Raw genomic sequence first — 24951 nt, 5'->3', positions numbered from 1 at the left:
GCAATAGAAACTTCATTTGGGTTCAAAATAACTCTCAAAGAACAGTTTAGCGCCAATAGCGAAGCCACCACATACCCTGCCTTGCTGTTGTGTACTGAGGCACGCTGCAGCAAAAGAACAGGTAAGGTCTTTATAAAAAGTATGCTATACTGGAGTAAACTATGGTAAGTGCATACAGTAATATAACAATGGGAAAACCATGGGAAATAATACTGCAGGCTGCGCTCAGAGCTGTGCAGGACTGAGGAGTTGAATGACGCAGGTCAGAAAGCTGATGCAGAAGCACCAATCATTCTCCTGTCTTTAAACTTGCCTGTTCATTAACAGTTCCAGCTCCGTTTCCACTCTGAGTTCCTCATATTTTATAGACAAACCAAAGAACATGGAACGAAACTCGCTCCCAGCCACCACAATGTGCAAATGAAAGTCCTCTGGGATTTTGCCATAAGAACAAATATTTGTAAGATTCTTTTTAGATTGTTTGCATTGTTTGCACGCTTCAGATACCTCGGCAGGCTGTCTTAAGCATGCAAAGGGAAGCCCGTTGCCCTTCTCCATTGAGTGACAGACTCCAGGGTTGAGACACTGCTGTTCTTCAATGTGCTTGCTTTGTGTGGGTGAAGACAACAGGGGTGACGCTCACAGTAAGTTATGCTTCATAGTTGCTGAATGTTTTGTGAATAGGGATGCGGGCACACACTTCAGTTGTTAAGTTACTGAGTTATTGCAGAACTATGAACTTCTATTCATAAATTTCACAAATTCCATATGAAAGTTTTTTTTTTTATTAATGTATATTAATTACTCACCATCACGGAACAGGCATTTGGTGTCCTCCCGATATGAACATGTGTCAAATGTATCAATAGCTGATGTTTCTGTTTAAATGGTTCATTTCTAATGTAACGTTTCCAAAGCACACACCCACGCTCTGGGCTGACTGAATGGAATGATGCTGTCATTATTCCTTCTGCTGGAATTATAAGACGACATTCCGATCCTGATGGCGAGGCACAGCCTTCTTAACTAGGGGGCTTATTTATAAAAGACAAAGACCCTGCTAAACAACACAGCCGAAAGCTCATGTTTAAGTTATCCACAGACACCATCTGCCTTGTCAAGCTTTCACTACCTTTTCACCTTCAGTTACACAGAGATGCAGTGAACCCGGAGCGATCCAGCCTGGGGCTAGGAGCCTGCCAGTACCATCCCTCCACAGTGACACTGCAGGGAAACACACGAGAATGAACTAACCTGGCATTCTGAGAGCTACAGGTGATTAATATCACCATCAGGGGTTTGAGGTTTTTATTGACCTATAGGCTCAGTAGCCAAAGTGAATGTAGGTGCAGCCACCTGTCCTTCTGTCCGTGAAAATGAATAGGAACCAATTTAGAACTGTTGGCACAATTGTATCCATATTAGACCGGTCCTATTGCTACTTTGCCCAAGGCACAAACAGAGGATGACCTATTTGTGATGGATGTCACAAATGTATGTCAAACACAGTAGGACTCCAGGTTTGACCCTAACTCTGTCACTCTACAAATGTTTATCCATATTGCATAATCGGTTTCTCTCCGATTATGAAAGAGCATCAAAAACAGAGAAGTGGTATGTCATGACCTTTACATCGAGAGCAATGGTTCCTCAGCTCCTTGTGAGTGACAGTGTGGGAAAATGACTTACTTATGGATGGAAGTATAGAGGTGCAAAGCATCATTTTCATTTTGCACTTTAATGAAAATTAAGCGCAGGAGAGGAGAAGACACGTGGATTGTCTGAAATCCACCCCAGATGGTCCTAGTCTCACATGGTACCTATAATCCAAATTATGTAGAAGATGTGACCCTGTTCACCTTGTAGAAATGACGCCCTGCTAATCTGGAGCCGGCTGGCAGCTGCTTTCAATACACTTTACTGTACTTCTCCTCTGACCACCTGGGAGAGGAACATGCTAACAATGATTAGTCTGCAGTTCAGCAGGCCCAGCCTGTTCCAATCCCTATTCCTAGCAGACACCGCTTGGAAAGCGCAGATTAGTGGACCCAGGTTATAGACATATTTACAATTCTGAAAAACAGCTGAGGGGAACCCAGTTTGTGAATATAAATAAATCCAGATTCTCCTTCATTTATATGGGATTTATTTATTTGACTTGCTCTGTGCCAATACTAAGCATTCAGCACTCTTAATCAGCTAGACACCGCATGTGTGAATATACCCTAAATCTCCTGTACTTTAATATAGTTCAATATATTCAATATTCCCAATTCAAAAATTGCAACATATTCTGAAATATATTTTATATGTCCTAAAATAAATCTTCTATGCAGATGGTGCCCCACACAAATCATCACCATCAGCAGAGAAGAAGCTTTCTCTGAAGCAAATATAGTGTCCCACCCGCCCTCCACACAATATTACAGTGTACCACCCCCCCCATCCCCTCCCCCTCCACACACAAACAAACTGTCACACGCACTCGCTCGCTCACAGACACACCATTCGCTCTAATCCCTGCTATTTTTTAACATATGGTTAAAAAGCAGACAGCTAATCGAGTAATAGGATTGGAAATAAAAGCAGGGCTGTAGCAGAGGGTTAAATCCAGGGGAGGGGCAGAGGTTGGGGTATAAAGGCAGAGCAAGGGAGGGGAAGCATCAAGCCAGCCTCACATCGCTGAAGGATTACATAGAAAACAGGAGGAGGAAACTCGTGCTTCCAGGTAACATTGCCAGGGTCTGTCTGTCTGTCTTTCTGTCTGTCTAACTGTGTCTGTCTGTCTGTTTAACTGTGTTGTCTGTCTGTCTGTCTGTCTGTCTGTCTGTCTGTCTGTCTGTTTAACTGTGTTGTCTGTCTGTCTGTCTGTCTGTCTGTCTATCTGTCTGTCTGTCTGTCTGTCTAACTGTGTTGTCTGTCTGTCTGTCTGTCTGTGTCTGTCTGTCTGTGTCTGTCTGTCTGTCTGTCTGTCTGTGTCTTTCTGTCTGTCTGTCTAACTGTGTCTGTCTGTCTGTCTAACTGTGTCTGTCTGTCTGTCTGTCTGACTGTGTCTGTCTGTCTGTCTGTCTGTCTGTGTCTGTCTGTGCCTGTCTGTCTGTCTAACTGTGTCGTCTGTCTGTCTGTCTGTCTGTCTCTGTCTGTGTTAGTCTGTCTGTATTTATGGGAGGTGTGAAGGGATGGAGAGAGATAGTCAGCAATTCTCTTTGAAATGATATCACACTCATTATTATTCTATTATTGTAGGTTCCATTAATAATAATAATAATAATAATAATAATAATAATAATAATAATATTTTCCAATGAGAATCATTGCCTTTCCAATAAGGCAGTGTTTCCCAGCCTGTTCTTTTAAATATTTCAACAGTGATTGCAAGTGTTGTGTAGGAGCCAAATTTAGATTGCACAGCAATGAACTTCAGTTCTTGCAAAAGACCAGCTATTAATGAATGCAGACAATGGGATAGAAATAGGATAGCGTAGGAATAACTATGGGATGGATAGTCATGGTGTCATAATTCTGAATACAAATACAATGTCGTGCAATCCATTTCAGACAAAGGATTATTCAAACATGTAAACATCTAAGGGTCACTAGCTATGATTATTCATTGTGAGATTATTCAGTGTGCATAATGTTAGGATATTACAGACAGACGAGAACTCTCTACTGTGAATATGAAAGAAACACCAAACAATCAGATTTGATTATAAAGCTGCAAATGTTTGCGGTACACTGGGTTAGCCATCCAAAGTGTTTATTTCTAGTACATAATGAACTCTATTTGGAAGCAAGTGCGACATTTTCAGACAGTATGCTAAATATACAGTATATATATATATATATATATATATATATATATATATATATATATATATATATATCCAAGCTTGTGTGGCATCTTGGAATTAGAAACACTGAGTCATTCTGTTGTGTTCTTCATCTTGTGAATGGGACCATACTAATCGGCTCAGCTCAGCGAGGTTTAGTGGTACTGCGTCAAAGAAACAGATTTTAATGTTAGTTTTCAGCCCCCTCCTTGTGAATTAATACCAGTAATTGACAGTGGAAAGTGATTTGTATTTGTTGATGGGGAGGCTAATCAAAGGAGGGATTCATTGATCTGAGAATAAACCCTTACAGGGGTTGCAATTGGATTACATGTGAAACATTAGTGAGATTCGAATGATGGGGGTGCTTCTAGGGTTCTGGTAGAGGGGAACAAGGACTGAGGTAGCATTACTATTCTTGAATGGACATCCCATATATTTAAATGAAGAACTGGAGTTCCCTCAGGTCTCAGTCTGCAATTTCACCTAAAACAGACATGCATGTGTGTGTGTGTGTGCGTGCGTGCGTGTGTGTGCGTGTGTGTGTGCGAGTGCGTGCGTGTGTGCGTGCATATGTGTGTGTGTGCGTGCGTGTGTGTGTGTGCGTGTGTGTGTGTGTGTGCGTGCGTGTTTGTGTGTGTGTTCTGCAACTAGTGTACTGATATGTAGAGTACATGCCTAAATCTAGCAAGATTAAGAGGTAGTATGAGAGGCGCCAGTTCTGTCTTTACATAGAGGAGCTGTCAGGATGCTCTGCAGATGATCTACTGTACTCTCAGTCTATTGAAATGGTGCCATTTCTATGCTTACTATGGCCTCTGCAAACCCATCAATGGAAGAGATATGTGATGATATCTGATTGGGAGGACAATCTTAAAGGGTTTTTTATTTTTTTTTTGCGAGGGTCACTTGAGCCTCTGAGTGGGGATGAGAAGTGCAGAGATGAGTGAAGGCTAATCCCAGGGCAGAGCGTGCTGCTGAGATTAGGCAAAGCTCTGTCCAAACGCTAATCTCATCCACCCAGATTAGCTCCTCTCGATTTAGATGAATACATAAATATAGTAGCGCTGTCAGTTATTGGCCATTCCAGCAGTGTGGTGTAAAGGGAAGTGATGGGATTGCTGTGTGCAGGGAGGCTGGGGAGCTCTACTGGAGCCTTGTTTCTCCAGGGATCGGTATTCCTGTGTGGGGTTCAGCTCCAGACTCAAACCACGGGTTTATCTTTCCAATCTAGACCCAGGGCAAGAAAAAGGTCCAAGCAAAAATAACAATCGCTGCATAACCACGCTGAGATTGCAACCCATTCAACAGTAATGACCCTCCCCTGATTGTCAGCACCTGATTTCTGCAGAGAGCTTCATTTGAATAATTCAATCATTCGTTGTTGCAGCTCTACTCCAGACTCAGAGTATTTACAGGTACTTTCTTTTATAAACTAATCCGAGAGACCCAGTTAATCTTATTGTATAATCAGATTCAAACAGGAGTCTGCCAAGGGCAGGAATAGCAAGAACCAAAATTGTGTAACTTCCAGAGGAGATTTCTTCTTTTATCAGGCAATATTGGGCTCTAATTACAAGGCTTGCAGACATATTGGGAAACACATGAGCGTTAGTGCTAACATTGAGAAAGCACAGTGAAGTGAGCATGCACACTCAAGAGATGTCTCTGAATATGAGGGTTATTCCATTTCGAAGAACAGTCCAATAGTTCAAATGGGCGTCCTCAACGAAGAGTGGGGCAAGACATTAGGAAGTGACATACAGAACCAATAGGAAAGCCCAATGTGTTCTTTGTACAGCCATTGGAACAGCATAGTGCACGTTGAGAGACGTTTTCTAACAGGGAGTTTAACTTCAGTGGGAAATGCAGTATTCAAGTCCTGGATCCGTGAGCTCCCAGAATGCCGTACCAATACTGTGAAAGAGTCTGGGAAACGTATCCCTGAAAATGAGGAGGATTCTGCAGATTTGGGGATTCTAATGGAAAATCCCTTCTCACTGCCATGTGGGTTAGCTAACAATACTATCTTTTCTTGTTCCACAGAACACACCCAGGCCACAACCATTACAAGCAGCCATGTCTGCAAAGTGAGTATCTTCAAAGCGTTTTGTTACGGCTGGTGGTACTGCATGATGAAGTGAAGTAGTCGCCGGATTTTGCTACACAAGACCCACGACAGCCCATACACCAAAACATCATGTATTCTAAATGTACTGTTTCTGTACCCTGTCTGGTTAAGTTTTAGTATATTTTTCATTCCATTTAAAAAGGGAATTTTGAAGGTGAACACAAACTATGCACAATCCCTGATAGACGTCATCTGCAGAGCAGTACCCTCTAGCCAATCAACAGCTATACTTTATTACCTTTAACCTCTGCTGCTTTACGAATGGGGATTCTGCAAGCTTGGATTGCATGCCTCCCTTACACAAGCTTTGCTGTGTTGCAGTCACTGTAATGGACAAGCAATCTGCTCATTTTTAGAACTGTGTGGTGGAATATAAAATGAAATAAATCAACAGCAATGTGATGCCTTGATTGAACTGGCGTCCTCCACAGCTAGGGTGACGGTGGGGTGATAGGCAGTCCATACGGCCATTCTGCTCGTTCAGTAATCCCATCTGATGTGTTGCTCATCTCGGATTTCAATTATTTTCGTTGCCTAGGGGGATCAGCGTAAGAGGCTAGCTAAATCCCTCTGTTTAAAATAGCTTGCCACTGCTTAAATTGTCGCTGATTCTTATCCTGGTGGATGAGTTCAGGGCTCCTAGACCTCCCCCCTTCTGACTCCTCCTTCACTTCTACTGTCTGTCAATGCTGATTGACATTATTTCAATTTAGAAGAGAGATAACTAACAGGGGAGATCCGATTCTCAACAGTTTAACAAAATCATCAGAAATGTCCGAACTCACTCAATAATTATGCCTGTGTTTCAATTTCAGGGTCTATAAGAAAACCAGCCCCAACAGCAAGGTAAGAAAAACTCTTCACTTTTTAACCCTTTGACTGGCAGTGTTGCTCCAGAACAGCAGCATTGTTTTTTAAATACACACGTGCATTTTTATTAAAATCCAAAATTGTGTAAAAATATATTAAAAGATGATATCATACTATACATAGACACCCTGAAAGACATCCACACTGCACTGTATTCACGTTCATATCACATCAACAATGGAGAGCTTGCCAGGTCAAACCTTTATTTTGAGGTGAAATCTGATTCTGAGATGTCACTGACCCCCTCTCTCTCGCTCCCCTCTCTCTCTCAGCTCTCTCTGTACTTGGGAAAGAGAGATTTTGTAGACAATGTGGATTCGGTCGAGGAAGTTGGTAAGTGCAATACCCTGTAGGTGTAGATGTAAAAAAAAAAAAATTATACAAAAGGATTAACCAGCTAGCTTAAGGGGAAAAAATAAATATCAAATGAATGCTTATTGCAACATATAATCCATTTTGATTCTAAAATGAATCCGGGGGATTTCAGATGATAAACCAGTCACAATAAAATGAGTTATTAATAAAAGCAGATTCCTACGTGGGGTGGATCGTTCTTTTTCTCCCTGTCCTGGTCACATGTGTCTTACCTTTTCCTGTTTCCTCACAGATGGGATGGTGCTGTTGGACCCAGAGTACCTCAAGGACAGGAAAGGTACAGTACAGAATCCAATCAGCCTTTGCTTTGGACGCTCGATGCAGTGCAGTTGTGGAATTGCAGTGCCGTGATGACAGTGTTACAGGGTAGTGGTTGCAGTGATATTTCAGTGTTACAGTGCAGGGATGTGAGTTTTGCAGTGCAGTGATGTCAGTGTTACAGTGCAGTGATGTCATCGTTACAGTGTAGTGATATCAGTGTGGTAGTGCAGTGATTTAAGTGCAATGATTCCAATGTTACAGTGCAGTGATGTCATCATTACAGTGTAGTGGTATGAGCTGGATTTAGCTCTGCTTTCTCTCCACAGTGTACGTGTCGCTGACCTGTGCATTCCGCTACGGGAGAGATGACCTGGAAGTGTATGGGCTGTCGTTCAGGAAGGACATCTACCTGCACACCGTGCAGGTGTACCCGCCCACCGGAGAGGAGAAGAAACCCCAAACCCACTTGCAGCAGCAGCTGGTCAAGAAACTGGGCGAGTACGCCTACCCCTTCAACATCACGGTAAAAACACTCTTCCCCCTCTCCCTCTCCCTCACCTCGGCTTTCAGCTTCACAGCAGACACCCCTCTCTCCCTCTGTCCTGTTCCCTCCACGCCTACCCCTTTAACTTCATGATCACAACTGCTCTCTCACTCTGATTCTATTCTCTGTCCCCATCAATCAATATTGGATCTGAATTTCTGAGATGATTTTCAATTCCAGTAATCATAGCGCCCCCCCATTCTCTCTCTCTCTCTCTCTCTCTCTCTCTCTCTCTCTCTCTCTCTCTCTCTCTCTCTCTCTCTCTCTCTCTCTCTCTCTCTCTGTGTTTCAGATACCAACTAACCTGCCCTGCTCAGTCACCCTGCAGCCCGGTCCTGACGATGTTGGCAAGGTAAGACAGTTGCTGAACCTCTCCTGATATACAGCTGCCACTCCCTGCCTAGCAGTGTCTTGGCTGGGTCACGTCTCGTAACTCTGCCCCCTGTCTGTGTCTCTGCAGTCCTGTGGGGTCGACTTTGAGGTCAAGGCGTTCTGCGCGGACAACCTGGAGGAAAAAATTCACAAAAGGTGCGACGACATTGCAACGGCTTACTAGATATTGGTGGAACCTCACTGCCAGGTTGAAAGTGTTCCAATTCACTGTGTGAAGTTTATCGGTTCACCATAGTGTGCAAACGGACACCCCTCCCCCCGAATCTGTGCGTTATTTGTATTCGTATACATTTTACAAGAGGTTTCTTTTATTGCTGAGGTGTCTGTTCCCTGCTGTCCCCCAGGAATTCAGTGAGGCTCATCATTCGGAAGGTGCAGTTCGCTCCCACCAACACAGGGGAGGCGCCAAAGGCAGAGACTGTGAAGCAGTTCATGATGTCGGACAAGCCCCTCCATCTGGAGGCTTCTTTGGACAAGGAGGTAAGGGCTGGGTATGCTACTGTATGTAACTGTTCTCCGTTTCAGCTTGGTATCCTTCTAATAAACATCCTCACAGTTTATGCAATTGAATACACACACACACACACACACACACACACACACACACACACACACACACACACACACACACACACACCTTGTAAAGGTTCCAAACGCAGCGGTATTTTAATACTGTGAGTAGAAGCAGAGAGCCTGCAGACCTGGCTAACACTGTGCTTGTGCTTGTCCTCAGATCTACTACCATGGCGAGACCATCCACGTGAATGTGAAAATCACCAACAACACCAACAAGATTGTCAAGAAAGTCAAACTGTCGAGTGAGTGAGAAAGGGAGGGGAAAGGGAGGGCAGGAGAGGGGCCAGAGTAACATGGCTGATCATGATTGTTTGATGGAGACTCGTTGGTAGAGCAATGACTGTAAGAGCCTGTTCTGGAACGTCGTGGTCTGACTGTGGAAATGTGTTTCAGCTCAGCTCGGTTTTGCTGTGGTTCCATACACCAAGCATGTTAACAATGGTAAGCCAGGACTGATAGCAGCAGCTCTTGTAACTGGGAATAATATCATGCCGCTGAGGTCATAAAGAGCAGCTTTGCAGTCTGACGGTGGCATTGAGGTTTGGGTCAGGGGGAGATTTCAGGATTTCAGGTTAGAGCTTGGTTTGTGTGTAGATGCTGCTGGAAGCATCTGGGTTGAATGTGCGTTGTGCATAGCTACTGCTGAGTGTATGTGCTCTGTGCTGCTGTGTGCACTGAGTCCTGTCTTGCTGTTTGTTCTCAGTTGACCAGGTGACAGACATCGTGCTGTACTCCCTGGATAAATACTCCAAGACCGTGCTGTCAGAGGAATTTGCGTAAGTCCGAGAAGGGGTACTGTGGTTAAAGATCTGCCACTAAAGTACACATTATAGATCATATTGAGGCAAAAAACAGAAGTGCTCATTGTCTCCCCCTGCTGGTTGTGTTTTGCAGTGACAATGTGAATGCTAACTCCACCTTCACCAAGGTGTACAGCATCCTGCCCCAGCTCTCCGGCAACCGGGAGAAGCGCGGCCTGGCGCTGGATGGCAAGCTGAAGCACCAGGACACCAACCTGGCATCAACCACCATGTGAGGACCAAGCGATGTCTGACTGTCTCTGTCTGTGTGTCACCGCTACCGTGTGTGTGTGTGTGTGTGTGTGTGTGTGTGTCTGTAAGTGTCTCTACAGCTGGTGTCCTTTGCCTCTTTCTGTCTGCACCTGTGTGTGTCCGTCCGTCTATGTGTTTGTCTGTCTGTCCTTCTGTCTGTCTGCCTAAGTTAATACTCTCCCCGCTGTTTCACTCTCTCTCGCCACCATCTCCCTCTTTCAACCCCTTTCTCTCTCACCCTCTTTCTGCCTCTCATTCTCTCTCATGCCTTTCCAATCCCTTTCCACTCTCTCTCACACTCTCTCTCCCAGACTGCAGCCCGGAATAGATAAGGAAGTATTGGGAATCCTAGTGTCCTACAAGCTGAAGCTCAACCTGATGGTGTCCCGAGGAGGGTGGGTATTTTAATACAGAACAAACAAAAGAACGAACAAACGAAAGAAAGACAGAAAGACAGAAAGAAAGAAAGAAAGAAAGAAAGAAAGAAAGAAAGAAAGAAAGAAGCCAACATCTACTTTATTACTGTTGTTTTTGTTTTGTTTTACTGAGCTTTATTTGTGTGACTTTTATTTTGATCTTGTTTTTTTGCAGCATCTTGGGAGACCTCACTGCCAGGTGAATACAGACTCTTACTTTGTTTCTTACTGATATACTGGAGATAATGGACTGGAGATTGTGTGCAGTCTGTCTGTCACTCTCCAGTGCAGTTCATGTTTCCCTGCCTGGCACTGACCCCTGCTTGTTTTCAGTGATGTTGCAGTGGAGATTCCCTTTACTCTGATGCACCCCAAGCCCAGCGGTGAGTACAGCAGGGTTCTGCTTTGAATTAGGCAGTCCGCTTAAATAACTTGTACATGTGCTCAATAATCTCACAAGCAACTGAGAGAATGCTCTCACATCTTATTTATGACATGTAATGTGGCTAACATATTATTCTGTATATTGGTTCTAGTGCTGTAAATATGAACTGGTGTTTTTTTTGTACCAATACTGCATGTTTCCAAGCTGTAAGCAATGTTTTAATAATCATGCCTTACCCCAGCATGACCTCCGTCTCATTCGCTGTCTTCTGCAGCACCACATCCTGCTGATAATAGGTTTGGTCACTAATCTTCATTCTCTTTCTCTTTCTTTGACCTGTTCCTCTGAGTAGAAAGCATCAGGTAAGCAACACGTTTTTATACAAAGGGCTACAGCTGGAGGGAGTGTTAGGGGCTCTGCTCCGATGAGGTGAAGACAGAGGGGTGTACATTGAGGAAGGGGTTGGGGACTGTGCTACAGTGAAAAGAGTTGATTATGAGGGAGGGCTGGGGCTACAGTACAGAGGAAGAGATACTATCTAATCATCATTCACTTTGTTGACAGTAAAATATCCTGTATTTTACTGTACAAGGACCCTTCACTAAACTGGGTTTTTTTTTGTGCTGGATGTTATTCTAACCTTGTCCACTAGGGGCAGCACCCTCTCATTGAGACTAATCTGGTCTTCACTGACACTAACAGCACCTTGGGTTAGTTAGTCAAGTTAGTGCCCCCTTCTTGCACAGCGCATTCCGAACAGATCTCCACAGAAGTTGCAGCTGATTGGCTGAAGCTTAGGATCCAGCTTTGCAGTTCTGCACTGCTGTGCAAAACACACCATCTCTCCATGACCTTACTTACTGAGACTGCATTCAAAGGTGCAGGCCCACTAAAAGAGAACAGGGCACAACACAATCCAAAGTGCTTTTTTGTAGCAGTTTTTTTGTAAGTGTCTGATTCTGGCCCACATTACTTCGTTTTGTATAGAATTCTGCTTACAGAGATCCCAGACACGTCTCATATAATATAGAACAGATACAATAGAGAACTATGTGCTACCTCCTGCACCTATAGTCAGGCCAGGACGGGTGTCCTCTTCATCGCCCTCTGCTGGTGCAAGGCCACATAGCCAGCCATAGACAAAGAACAGAGGCGCTGTTCTCTTCTGCTCGGTTCACATTGCATTCAGGGAGGAAGTGGTGTGCTAAAGGTGTGTTTCTGTGTGCTCTGTGACATGCAGCCAGGAAGACATTGTGATCGAGGAGTTTGCCCGTCAAAATCTGCAAGGAGAGAAGGATGATGAAGAGGAGACAGAGGAGACAGAGGAGAAAGAAGAGGAGGCCTAAGCAGCAAGCCCTGTCAGAACCAGGCCAGACGGGTGGACATACAAAAAGACAGACAGATGGACACTCCTGGACAGACCACAGCAGCTTTTTGGCCCAAGTTACAAAGTGTTCCGAACATGCAAACAATGCTCAGTTCCTAAATTGTAAAATAATAAAGTTAAATTCCAGGTGCAGATCACCTTACTTGTTTATTGGCAGTATGGTTTATTCCAATGAGATTTTGACATAGCTTGCATTGACCCCTAGTGTCAATTAATTCACTGTCCACCCCTAGCACCAAGCCCTAAAGAAGCCCAGAGCAGTGTGGTCAAAAGGAATCTGTGGACAATGGAACAAAGGGACGTGCAAAGGGTTGTCTGTTCACCCTTCAGTATCCAACCCACATAGTTTGCTTTCAGATTGTAGCCATTTCTGGTTTTGTGTCATGTTCAGTAATAGTAACAACACAACAACGGTGACGTCAGTCTATCTAGCAGAATACAGCTGGCAGCACATTTATTAGTATTTCTATACTGGGAAGTCTAGTTGCTTCAGTACACAGTGAATGCTCCCCTGCATTTTGAACGAGGGTCCTGTAATGGTCGAGCTGTAATTAGAATGTGCCTCACTCTTTTAGGGTTACGGAATTCATTTTGGAAGAGACAGCTTTATTTGGTTCGTGTGTGAATGTGCAGAACTGTGGAGACGAATAAAGCTAGTAAAACTCTTAATACGAACTCGGTGTGATTTTTGAAAAAAACATTGCTTCTCCAGTATATTGCAGTAACATATACAAATGACAGTAACATATAAAAATGAGCACATATTGTAAAGTTTAGTTCTCTGACCAAAAACTTTTAAAAGTGTTAGTTGCAGTGGGGGTGGGGCGGGGACTACTGTACAGGTTAAACGAGCCCGTTTAAATGATGGGTGATACTACAGTATAATACACCGCCATTACCTAAAATTAATATCTCTGCGCAGTTTCTGCACTCACAACCGCTAGGTAACGCCGATCTGTTCAGCTTGCATTTATATATAAATATCTTGTTCAAGGCTTTACACTTTTTAATGTTACTTATTCTAACACGTCTCTGATGACATCATCACCCGGCCGCTCCCCACTCCCTCCCCGCCGAGGCTCACGATGACGTCATCGCCCTCACCACACTGCCGATACGTCTTGTTGGTGGAAGTGACGCGCATGCGTCCGGAGCTGTCATTCCTATTTTCCATCCTTTGGTTTTGCTCCCCTTTCCCGGTTCGGCTCGGCTTGGGTTTCGGCCCTGGTTCTGCCCCGTCTCTGTTTTGGTTCGGTCTGCTTCTAGTATCGCCCACCCCTCCCCGCTGTGCGGCGCTGACTCGTTCACACAGACGGCTGTTCAGAGACAAGGGAAGATGTCCACCACCGCAGGCGGAGAGTTCGGTAACCCGCTGCGGAAATTCAAGCTCGTTTTCCTGGGCGAGCAGAGCGGTGAGTACCGGGGATCGAGAGTTAGAGGGCAGAGCCTGCAGAAGCGTGCATCAGTGACCGATTCGGGGACCTTGATGAAGAGGGAGAGACAGAGAGAGTCTGGGGCCTGTGGAGAGGAGAGTGATATCGGGGAGAGAGTCGGGGTTTCGGGCCCAGTATATAAAAAATAAAATATGTCTTATTTTTGTTTGTGTTGTGAGGAGAGAGGGTGGGGGTTGTGATTCCCAGCTGATTCGGGCCGGCAGAGGTGTTGCATGACCGAGATATAGACTCGGGGATTCGGGTTTGGCAAATCGGGGTATATTATATCTCGTGCGGAGGATGATAATTCATTGCTTTAAAGATCAATAATTCAAATTCTAACAATGTCATCTCCATAACCCAAATGTCTTAGCGGTGATGCAGCCCGTTTTGGGTGTGACCGGGGATCATAACAAAACACAAAATAGAAAAGGGGTTATTCGAAATTACAAATTCAGAAAATGCTCAGGCGTTTTTGTTTTATTTTATTTTTAACCTAAATAATAAAACGAGCATCTGCGGTCTCTGTATATAAAATTAAAAAACATTCCCGAACAGGTTTGCAGTAAGAATAATGCTCAGTATTAATACAATGATCTGTAATACATATAGTAATATGATTTTATAGAAGATGAATCTGCGTTGCACTTTGATCATACCCATCGCTTAAGTAATATTGTAAACTATCAGCGTTAGTTATATTATCTCTGTGTTGTTTTTGTGGGGTCCCGTTTTATTCGGATGCTGTCACATTAACGACACTGTCTATACACCGGCCCGATGGTATCATTTCATTGATCAGAAGCGGGCCTCCTGCTGTATATAGGAGTGCCACATCAGGTTTTTGTTTCGAATAATATTTGTACATTGTTTCATAGGAATCTAGGTGTAATGCGCCTGTGATTTCTCCAGGTTTTGGGGCGGCTGTCCGCTAAACTAAAGCGGACGCCTTGTCAAGGGCCCAGTCAGGTCCCCCTCCCGTTCATAAGCAGAAGACAGCGACCCCCCCCACACACACCCATAAAGACGCATAGTGGACAGCAGCAGGGATCCAACGCCCTTGGCTGTCAGCTTCTGGAGTCAGCACCACAGGGATATGTTATACATATATCAAGATTTTATTATTATTGTTATGTGTCTTCAAAAAGATATTCTGTGGGTTAACAATATAACAAATACAAGAAGCAGCGCAATGTGTTTCAGGTGTTAAATAATTGAGAGGAAAAGAGAAGAAACTCCAGGGCCGAACCCTGGAGACGAAAGCAGAGTGATATAAGATCATCTTTACTGGATTATTTACAGCTTCCCTGGTGTGAGATTTGTAAAAACAAAAAATTAAAATCACGTTTTTCCAACATCATTTACTAGCAAGAAAAAAAAAATAAGATCCTTAAAAAAACAAATACTAGTAACATAATGTATTTTAATGTGCAGGTTTCGGTTATTTTAGTAGAAAACAGTTATGTAAACCTTAATTGACACAAAAAAAATACTTTTTTTTTTTTTTACCCTGGTTAAAATATATATATATATATATATATATATATATATATATATATATATATATATATATATATATCAATATATCTATATATATATATATATATATATATTTGTATAGCTGAAAAACAAGCAATTATCAAAGCCTAACACCAGATTGAACCCAGTTCTTGTTGGGGATCCTTAGATTAAAAGGGCACCCCAAATAAACACCGACATTCTTCCCTAAAATAATTGTATAAATGTGGTCCTGGGTTTCAAGTCAAAATGCCAGTGTTGCTTGTGTTCAAAGTGTACAGACCCCACAAGCTACATTGAAAGGTCCTCATTGCTGGTCTCAGTGTACAAAGAGCTCTCCAGTCTTTTTATACCACTGTTTAACAAGTTACAGTACACCTACAGCTCTGTTATACACCCCTACATCTCTGCTTAAATAAAAGCACTGCCCCAAGTTTGTAACTTCCACTTCCCTGCATGGTGGGGTATCCGTGAACTAGTACACACATACAAGTATATGCAACAGCCAACATTAGAATGAACATGTTATGTGAGACCATTCAGTCATGTGAAGTTTTGGCATCCTGTATATCTTTTTAAATTGTTCCTTCATATTTATGGATCACAGTTGTATAGATTCTTCACGTAAGTCTGAGTAGACCTGTATCTCAGTTCATGCATTATTTGCTTGATTTGTATAGTGGTCTCTTTGCTGGAACTGTGCTGTAACCACTGGGCCCCACAAGCCCCATTAATCAGTGGTGAGGCTTTTGCTGACTGTCTGTTTGTGTCTCGTTGCAGTGGGGAAGACCTCCCTCATCACCAGATTCATGTACGACAGCTTTGACAATACCTACCAGGTAAGACACTAGCACAGTCAAACTAGCTAATGCCTATCAATTAATGACTGTTTTATATGCTGCTTATTCATGCAGTCCGGGCAGATGAACAATAAAACTCACATTTTTCAGGTTAATGTGAATGAAGCTATCTTTATTGTATTACATGAAATCTGTCTCCTCAGAGGGGGATAAATCTTCAAAACTGTAGAAGCTCCATGATAGGTCCTAGAACCCCTCAGCAGACATGGCTCGGCTCTTCATCTACAGATGGGTCAATCTAATCATCTGTTATCCAAAATCTCTCTCTCTGTTTAGTCTACTCGTTGAAAAGGCATTGGGGGATGTTTTGTGCATTGAATTCACAATATAAATTTTACTAAAAGCCTGAAATCTGAAGCTGTGCGGCTAACTTGACAGGAGAGCTGATGTGCGGAGAATGCTCTCACAGTGCAGGGCTGGTCTGTCTGCATGTCTTGCTGAGTGAGTGACAGTGACTGTGCTTGTATTGTATTTACTGTTCACACTGTGTCTTTGTTCCGTCATCTAACATTGGTAAATTACCTCTTTTTTTTTTTTTTTTTCAGGCAACCATTGGAATAGATTTCCTGTCAAAAACAATGTATTTAGAGGATCGTACGGTAAGTACCTTGCTGTGGCACTCAAAGTGGTGCTGGTAAAAAATGTAATTTAAAAGAAAGACCCCATAAAATAGTATATGTTTAAAAAAACGTACAGTGCTTAGGAAAATAAGAGCAAGTCAGATGTTCCAGGAAAGATCAGAATAAAAATGCGTGCGTGTGTGTGTATGTGCTGCTGATTTTCATGCATTATAACACACTGTAACATCCAGCATGACCAGGTTTTCGGACATTCGAACGCATCAGAAGCACTATCATTGGTTTATTAATTTACGTCACAGTTTATTTTGTTGACCTATTCATTTTATTTTGCGTTGCAACACTTCCTTTGCTCAGTTTATTTTGTTTTATTTTTTTAATGTAGGCTTTGCCTTCACGTTCATTTTTTCCATTATGTTTACTTTTGGCTGGCCCTCCCCCACCCCCCCCCCGGGTCCGCACAGATCCGGCTGCAGCTCTGGGACACGGCCGGACAGGAGCGATTCCGCAGTCTCATTCCCAGCTATATCCGCGATTCTGCCGCGGCCGTCGTGGTGTACGACATCGCAAGTACGTAAGGACCCAGCCAGCCAGCCAGCGAGCGAGCGATCGAGCTGGCGTGCAGGGATAGAGAGACAGGGGCCAGAGCTGCTTCTGGCTTGGAAATGCACTTTCTCTTGCACAGCAGACTGATCCACACCTGGTTTTAACAGCTTGATTGTGCAGCTTGGCAACCATATGTCTGGACCTTAACCACCCTTACAAACAAATCTCCTAATACACTATGCTGTAGGTCAGGAGCATGCTGTAGTAATCTTGAAGGATTTCTAAGCACTTGTAAAAACGTTCCTTCACTCAGTGGAGTCCGATTAGGCTGATAATAATGGGAGAGGCTCCTACAATAAGAATCATATTTCCCTTCCCTTAATGTTCAATTCTAGAGTACACAGTAACGGCTGCAAGTTGATATCAGCTCAAGAGGAATGTCATTTGGAAATTGTATTTGACTATTTTAATGGTACTAAAGTTTAATATAATGTAAGTTCATTACTTCTACAGACCCCGATCAGCACTAATGTTACCCTAAGGTAAGGTAGTCCAGGATTAGTGCTAATCAGGGCTTTGTGAAATAATGATTCCGAGTGTATTCCAGTGCAGTTCTTAACAAATCGCAGTCATTCCTCAAAGTGTTACTGGAAGCGCCCTGATTAGATGGCTAAACCTCCACCCTTGGAAGTCCCATCCAGCCAGCAGCTCTTTCATTCTGTCTCTCCCCTCCTCCTCCTCTTCCTTTCCTCTTTTCATCTCTCTCTCTCTCCCTGTCCCTCTCTCTGCCCCCTGCACCCCGCAGGTTCGACTCCAGCTCTGGGACACGGCGGGTCAGGAGCGTTTCCGCAGCCTCATTCCCAGTTACATCCGCGACTCCACCATCGCGGTTGTGGTCTATGACATCACCAGTGAGTACTGCCACTGCCAGTCCGCTTCTATCAGAGCGGTCCGATCACCCTGCTCTGGAGTGTGGCCTCAGACTTCTTCAAAGGCCTCCGCACTGCAATAGTGGACTGCAGCCTGTTTGTCAGGATAATAATAGAAGGGTTGACGTGAGTGCTGATCTTGAGGGCAGCTCTGGGGAAAGGCAGTGTCTGGGTGTTGACACGCGCTGTCGTCTTTTTCTCTGGTCTTTCTTTTTCCTTGTACTGTATCTTATCTGGGGAAATCTTTTGTCCTTGCAGCCACAAATACTTGCAGACTGTGCAACAATAACCTCTGAAGACAACACAAAGGCTGGACAAAGGGCGATGGTACAGGCTGGCAGATCTCAGTGCTGTATAGATACAGAGCCCTTTTAATACCCAGCCTTATATTAACTGAGGGTTCATTGCAGGGCTTGGCAGATTTAAAAAGGGCCAGGACACTGCAGAAAGACACTTGTGGGGGTTGTGTTCAATAATACATTCTGAACTGGCAATACAAAGCCTGCAAAGCATTATTTCAAAGTGTTTGTGTATATATGTTGCAAATGTATTATTATACAGATGCAGTGGAGGAGGCATGTGAGCATAAGGCTTGTATTTATTGACATCTCTTCCAGATCTAAACTCCTTTCAACAAACCTCCAAGTGGATCGATGATGTCAGAACAGAGAGAGGAAGTGATGTCATTATCATGCTGGTCGGGAACAAAACAGACCTGGCTGATAAGAGGTAAAGAGCACGCGCTCAGGGCCTTCTTGAGCAGGGTGCTCATGAGTGAACTAAACTTGGGTGCATCAGTACCTTATATCTGCTGTTGAGACACTGAAGCCATTGACTTCTTTGAGCGGGCATCATCAGAATAGTAGAACAAAAAAACAACTACTAATGAGAAGTATAACTGCACTGCAGTAAAAACTACTAAAGCCAATGAAAGAGGGGCTTTTAAAACATGATCAAGCGTGCTTGAAACACTTCCTACCCTGGGGACCCAGGCCTCTGACATCCCGCTGACCAGCCTGCACACCTGAGCTGCTATCGTCACAATCCTGCCCAACCCATTCCTGCTTTTGAATTGTTTTACATTTTATTTATTTTCATTTCAATTACTGTTTATTGCATATTATTCCTCTGTTATTATTATTATTATTATTATTATTATTATTATTATTATTATTATTATTATTATTATTTAACTTCACTATCAATCTGTATTGTTGTGTTTCTTTGTTGGTCATTCCTATCATGATTATTATTATTATTATTATTATTATTATTATTTGTTTTATGATTTTGCTGCTGTTTGCCCCCTCCCCCTCCTCACTGTTGCTGTAGACAGGTCTCTATAGAGGTGGCTGAGCGGAAGTCCCGTGAGCTCAATGTGATGTACATAGAGACCAGCGCCAAGGCAGGCTATAACGTCAAGCAGGTGGGTGGCAAACACAAGGGTCCCCCACAGCTGAGTGCTGCAGCTTAATGAGTCCCTGCTGAGGTGAAACCTTCTTTAGCACTTTCAAATCTGGTTCAGGAGAGATGCATCAAAAACTGCTTTTTCATGTTTGTTTTTTTTCAAAATGCACATTTCTAACAAATACAGCTTTGTGTGTCTTGGGTTAAAAGGAAAAGATGTATTTGATGCAGGGTTGGGGTCAATTCCCTTTTTTCAATTCCAATTCCATTAAAATCTATTCCAATTTCCATCCCCTTTTAATCAGTTCAAATTCCAAGTCTTTCAAATTAATTCCTTTTGAAGGATTTGGAATTGGAATCGGTTTTAAAAGAATTGGAAAATGGATTTGGAATTGAAAAAAATAAATTGACCCCAACCCTGGTTTGACAAGACGCTGTGCATCCCCAATTTGTTTTTTTCTTTTCTGTGAGCAAGTTGACTTTAGTCTTATGAGCTGATCTCTCTCTCTCTCTCTCTCTCTCTCTCTCTCTCTCTCTCTCTCTCTCTCTCTCTCTCTCTCTCTCTCTTTGTTCTGGTTCTTTGTCTGTCTGCCTGCCTGCCTCTCTTCTATGTGACTCTGTCCTTTGCTGGACCAGACAAATCACCACAGAAGAGGGGGAGCAGAGAGCTAAGGAGCTGAATGTCATGTTCATTGAGACCAGCGCAAAGACTGGCTACAATGTCAAGCAGGTAGAGATTGAGAACTCCTCCAGCCAATCCAGCCCTCTCCCTCACTGTCCTCATCATCCTCCTGTCCTTCCTTCCCTAACCCTAATTGCATGTGCAGTGAGTGTGAAGGTTTGAAATGTGGATTGGATTTTGTGAATAATGTGAAATATTGTTTGTCTAGCTGTGTGCACAGCTATGGCCAAAAGCTTTACATCACCATACAGAATTATCGAAAGTCGAATGAAGCCTGTTGAAGAACGTTACCTTAAAATATTGAATTACATACCACTCTCTAGTTTTCCATATTCATAACGAAAAACTGGAAAACATTGAAAAATGTGACATTTCAAAGTCTAACATGAAATACTGTACTACTATTATGGCTTCCGGTAGACTTGCAAAGTCATTTTGTAGTTTCTTTGATTACATGATGTTAAATAAAAGATCTAAATCATGTTCATATAGCTTTTTTATTATTATTATTATTATTTAATTGTCTCAATCCTAAAATTCGAGGTAATGCCAAACTTTTGGCCACAGCTGTACATAGTCTGGTGCTTGTGAATGTAGTGCTTATGGTTCGAGTCAGACAGCATGTTGCAGGGTAGGTGCAGAGTGAGCTACCCTCCTGAGCTCCAGTGCCACTGACCCTAAGCCCTGCTATTCAATCTTGGGCTTCTCTCAAGCAGAGAGATACTGTCTGTTGAGGTGCCGTGGGTTTATTGATGCGGGCTACTGTCCGCGAAGTACTGTACCAGACAACCAAACTCCTTTCCTTTCTGGTCAAAAGCAGGTTGAGCACAGGCTTCCAGAGCTGACAGGTTAGTCCAGTAACACACACTGTACCAACCGAGTGAGGAAACCAGTGTTGGATTGTAAAGATCTATTAAACCCCAGGGGTTTTCTTGAGCGATGCATTCACTGTGTTGTATTTCTTTTTCTTTTTTCTCCTAAGTTGTTCCGTCGTGTGGCTGCTGCCCTGCCTGGGATGGACAGCACACCTGAGAAAAGCAAAGAGGACAGTATCCTTCAGAGAGTGGTGGGGAGTGGGGAGTGGGGAGTGGGGAGTGGGGAGTGGGGAGTGGGGAGTGGGGAGTGGGGAGTGGGGAGTGACCTTAAAATACAGCTGTCTTTCTACCAAAGCCACTTTGAATGTAACATCGGCTTTAAAAAGTGTGAACACCATGGAGAAATTGGCCAGCCGTGACAATCCCTCTGGCCCTATGCAGCTCCTTCCATGTTGATGGAGAGACAGTGTCCAGAGGTGTGTGTGTGTGTGTGTGTGTGTGTGTGATCCTTAACTATGCATCTCAGTGATCGATATCAAACTGGAGAAGCCTCCTGAACAGCCAGTCACTGAGACCAGCTGCTCCTGCTAATCCCGTCCCCCTTTTTCAACAGCTCGTCTCCCATTGGCCATTTACACCAACCATGTCAGACGCCATTGGCTAGAGAACCTACTTCCAGACGGCTCAGTGACTATCCGGAGTAACCGTGTGGATGTGCTATTACATTTAAACGAAACAAAATTAAAATTTTAAAACTAATCAATTTAAAACCACAGGATAAGTTTAAATGCTGAAAAGTTCAAATCTCATCTATTACGACTGCATGGCGTATTTAGGATTGCAGACTGAGATAGCTTCTCCCACCTCTCTTCAGTTATTGCACTTTTTTTTGTTTTTTGAAGCAAAAATGGTGCCGGTACACTCTTGTCATTGTTGAATTATAATAATAAAAATTATAATAAAAAATGTGTGTTTCAAAAAGAAAAATGTGAATGTTTGAGAAGGCCACTGCTGCTGTTCTAGAAGTAAATCTTTTTTTTTGTGTGTGTGTGGGTGTGTGGTTGTTTTGTTCATTGTGTGAAGCAGCACCTTTGTCATAGGGCTGTGCCCCTGGCTGTAGCATTAGAATGCACTGGGCTCTTCTCTGTTTGCTATCATTCTTCATTCTGTAGCTCCAGCATTGAGATTGAACTCCTCTTTAAATGTCCCGATCTGGCTTTGAGCTGCTACTGTAGAACCATGCTTGCATGGCCTTTGCCTGCACTTATTCACGTCACACAGTTTAAATGCATGATGTTTTTTAGAACAGAGAATCACCGGCAGTGGTAAACAGCTTCTCCCAATCATAGCAAAAAAAAGGTGGTGGAGGCATTTAAAAAGACAAAATAGTTAAGTAACAAAACTCCGCGCTCACGAGAAACACATCTAACGTAAAGAGGAACGAAATGTAAACTCAATTCAAAAATGGGGTAAAGAATTAAAAACATTGTATTGAAATGCTAATACCAGTTTACTGTTAGTTATTAAGATGCCAACAGTTGTGTTCCAGATTCAGATTGTATTTCCATTCTATTACCCTCGAATAGCTGCCAGTTTAACCCTAATTGGGCACGCCTGAGAAAAGCCATCATCACAGATGGGGTTTGCAATCTATATTCTTATTGATATTATTGTATGGGTTATTAAATGTGTTAGTTACCTATTAATCCACTTTAACAATACAATCTTAACTCGTAGGTTGATGTAATTATATGTCTGAATGCCTCCTACCGTCATGAAGAGTTCATCTAATAGGCTTTTAGTAAAACAATGAACATTACAAAGACTAGAATGAACGTGTTGCTGTATTAGAATGGCATTAAGCAATCAGGACTATTCATTCGGATTGTATTGTCTTGTGATGGGCAGCCTAATCAAGCTGTACATGGATTCCTGGTTTGCTGATTTAAAATAAGCCTTGTCACCTCACATAATGGAGAGGCAGCTGTACAGCAAACCTGTGAGTGTCGCTGTGTGGTTTTATTAGGAGGACAAGAAGCAAAAACTTGAGAAAGCATCTCCCAAAAATCCCTTGAAATAATAAGACATGGTTTATCCTGACGAGCCTTACATCTTTAATAAGGCTTGAGTACCACGGTTTAATAACCCATAGTTAAACCCAATCTGAAGGTTAAAATGACCCCCTACTGTGCAGTGCAGCTGTCTTGTTAACAGTAAAAATAATGTTGTCTAGGGGGTGCACTCCCTTATTTCTCCTGCAGGAGGCAGGCTTTTGCACTCCGAGGCCTTGTGCTTTAAGGAGATGCTTTTCTTGAGAACAGGAAAGAGGCCTCGAGTTCCCAAAGTATTTCCCGATACCAATTGATTGAACAGGAACACAAATGCTGTGCTTATGCCTAAAATAGGTGCTGTTTTGCTAATCGCAGTAGTAGGAGTAAAGTAGCAGTATTGTTACAAATATTTATTTGGTTTTATAATACTTGACTGTTTTGTATTATTTGCTTGACCAAAATGATGGTAGAGAGGCGGAGTTCAACACGGGGGAATGTGTGCCTGACCGAGGCAGTGTTTATGTGTGAACGCTGTGCCTGACCCAGGCAGTGTGAACGCTGTGCCTGACCCAGGCAGTGTTTATGTGTGAACGCTGTGCCTGACCCAGGCAGTGTGAACGCTGTGCCTGACCCAGGCAGTGTTTATGTGTGAACGCTGTGCCTGACCCAGGCAGTGTTTATGTGTGAACGCTGTGCCTGACCCAGGCAGTGTTTATGTGGGAACGCTGTGCCTGACCCAGGCAGTGTTTATGTGTGAACGCTGTGCCTGACCCAGGCAGTGTTTATGTGTGAACGCTATGCCTGATCCAGGCAGTGTTTATGTGTGAATGCTGTTCCTGACCCAGGCAGTGTTTATGTGTGAACGCTGTGCCTGACCCAGGCAGTGTCGCTTGTGTCTCAGCTCTTGTACTTGAATGCAGTCCTTGCTTTTCCTCAGTTTGTTCTCTGTGTTATACAGCAGGCGCCGCCTCTGTTGTGGATCAGTGTGTAGTTAGACACCCCCTCACTCGGTATGATCTGTCTTTGCTGTACTTTGTGCGTTAGATCCCTGGTCTGCATACTTTGCTTCTTAAAAAAAAAAGAAAAAAATATAGATAAATATTGAGTTATTATTATTATTATTATTATTATTATTATTATTATTATTATTTATTTATTACATATTAAGTAACACTATATCTAAACTGATCACTACTACTTGTCACTGAGTGAATGTTCAGCTGTGTACTATCTGGTGTGTCTCATTTCACATTTTAAAACATGCTGTCTACTAGTCTTTAGCGAAGTTTCTGTGAATAATGTACTATTATCTGCTGTAAAAAAAGAAAAAAAAAACACACCGAAGTGTATCACACGAAATAAAGTTAAGAGATTTCACCAAACAAGCGTGATTTTTCTAATTGATTTGACATTCTGTATTTCTGATGTGAAGGTGTGCAGATTCTTCTTCATTAGGAAGTATACAGGGAAGTGTGTTTGTCCTGAACAGAGGCACACTTGAGACTGCTCCACGTGAAAACATCAGTGAATTGTTAAGATTACAGAAGCGCCAGCCAACCGAGCTCCCGACAAGCCTCTATCAAAATGTATGGGATGAGCCCGTTTTTGCAAAAGTATGTGCTACAGCGCTGGTGTTGCTTTTTTGTCCATTCCCTGGGTCCTGCGTATATTGCGTATTTAATTAACGTGATTCTATCAGCTCCGTTTTGTTGTACCTGCGAGTTAAATAATTAACGTAAAACTTACAACTGTTCGAGAAGGTGGGACTTCTTGCCAATGAGAAGCAGACGAGTCTCCTAAAGTGGTCTGTGCTGTATTTTTTATATGTTTCATAATGAACCAATCTCAAAGCCAACTTTAGACCGGCCTGATTCGTACCCATAGCGACAGGTAAACGATTGTTATCACC

At 43.0% G+C, this 24951-nt stretch overlaps 2 protein-coding genes across 7 annotated transcripts; both read left to right on the top strand.

The window, feature by feature from the left end:
* Positions 1-2621: 2621 nt before the first annotated feature.
* LOC117430759 (arrestin-C-like) lies at positions 2622-12892 on the top strand. Of its 2 annotated transcripts, XM_059001376.1 has the most exons (18): positions 2674-2728; positions 5224-5251; positions 5880-5923; positions 6780-6810; positions 7107-7167; positions 7442-7486; positions 7797-7993; positions 8307-8366; positions 8475-8542; positions 8752-8887; positions 9141-9225; positions 9687-9759; positions 9878-10015; positions 10347-10430; positions 10627-10650; positions 10785-10834; positions 11189-11198; positions 12077-12892. In XM_059001376.1, exons 3-18 carry the CDS (start codon positions 5913-5915, stop codon positions 12180-12182), a joined length of 1179 nt encoding a protein of 392 aa, XP_058857359.1. In that variant the 5' UTR covers positions 2674-2728; positions 5224-5251; positions 5880-5912; the 3' UTR covers positions 12183-12892. The 2 variants fall into 2 exon arrangements, with proteins under 2 accessions (XP_058857357.1, XP_058857359.1); XM_059001374.1 differs by lacking the exon at positions 5224-5251 and having other exon boundaries at positions 2622-2728.
* Positions 12893-13329: 437 nt separating this feature from the next.
* On the top strand, positions 13330-23507 carry LOC117412278 (ras-related protein Rab-6A-like). Of its 5 annotated transcripts, XR_004545896.3 has the most exons (9): positions 13332-13635; positions 15955-16013; positions 16580-16633; positions 17964-18069; positions 18705-18816; positions 19420-19513; positions 20131-20224; positions 21159-21225; positions 21518-21588. XR_004545896.3 is itself a non-coding variant. In XM_034020501.3 (8 exons), exons 1-8 carry the CDS (start codon positions 13560-13562, stop codon positions 21580-21582), a joined length of 633 nt encoding a protein of 210 aa, XP_033876392.1. In that variant the 5' UTR covers positions 13330-13559; the 3' UTR covers positions 21583-23507. The 5 variants fall into 5 exon arrangements, 4 of the variants coding, with proteins under 4 accessions (XP_033876392.1, XP_033876391.1, XP_033876390.1 ...); XM_034020501.3 differs by lacking the exons at positions 17964-18069; positions 20131-20224 and adding an exon at positions 17077-17182 and having other exon boundaries at positions 13330-13635; positions 21518-23507; XM_034020500.3 differs by lacking the exons at positions 17964-18069; positions 19420-19513 and adding an exon at positions 17077-17182 and having other exon boundaries at positions 13331-13635; positions 21518-23507.
* The last annotated feature ends 1444 nt before the right edge of the window (positions 23508-24951 follow it).

This window comes from Acipenser ruthenus, chromosome 26 (assembly GCF_902713425.1).
Source record: "Acipenser ruthenus chromosome 26, fAciRut3.2 maternal haplotype, whole genome shotgun sequence".
NCBI lineage: Eukaryota > Metazoa > Chordata > Actinopteri > Acipenseriformes > Acipenseridae > Acipenser > Acipenser ruthenus.
The sequence above is the reverse complement of the archived record's forward strand: the minus strand, read 5'-3'. Positions and strand labels throughout refer to the sequence as shown.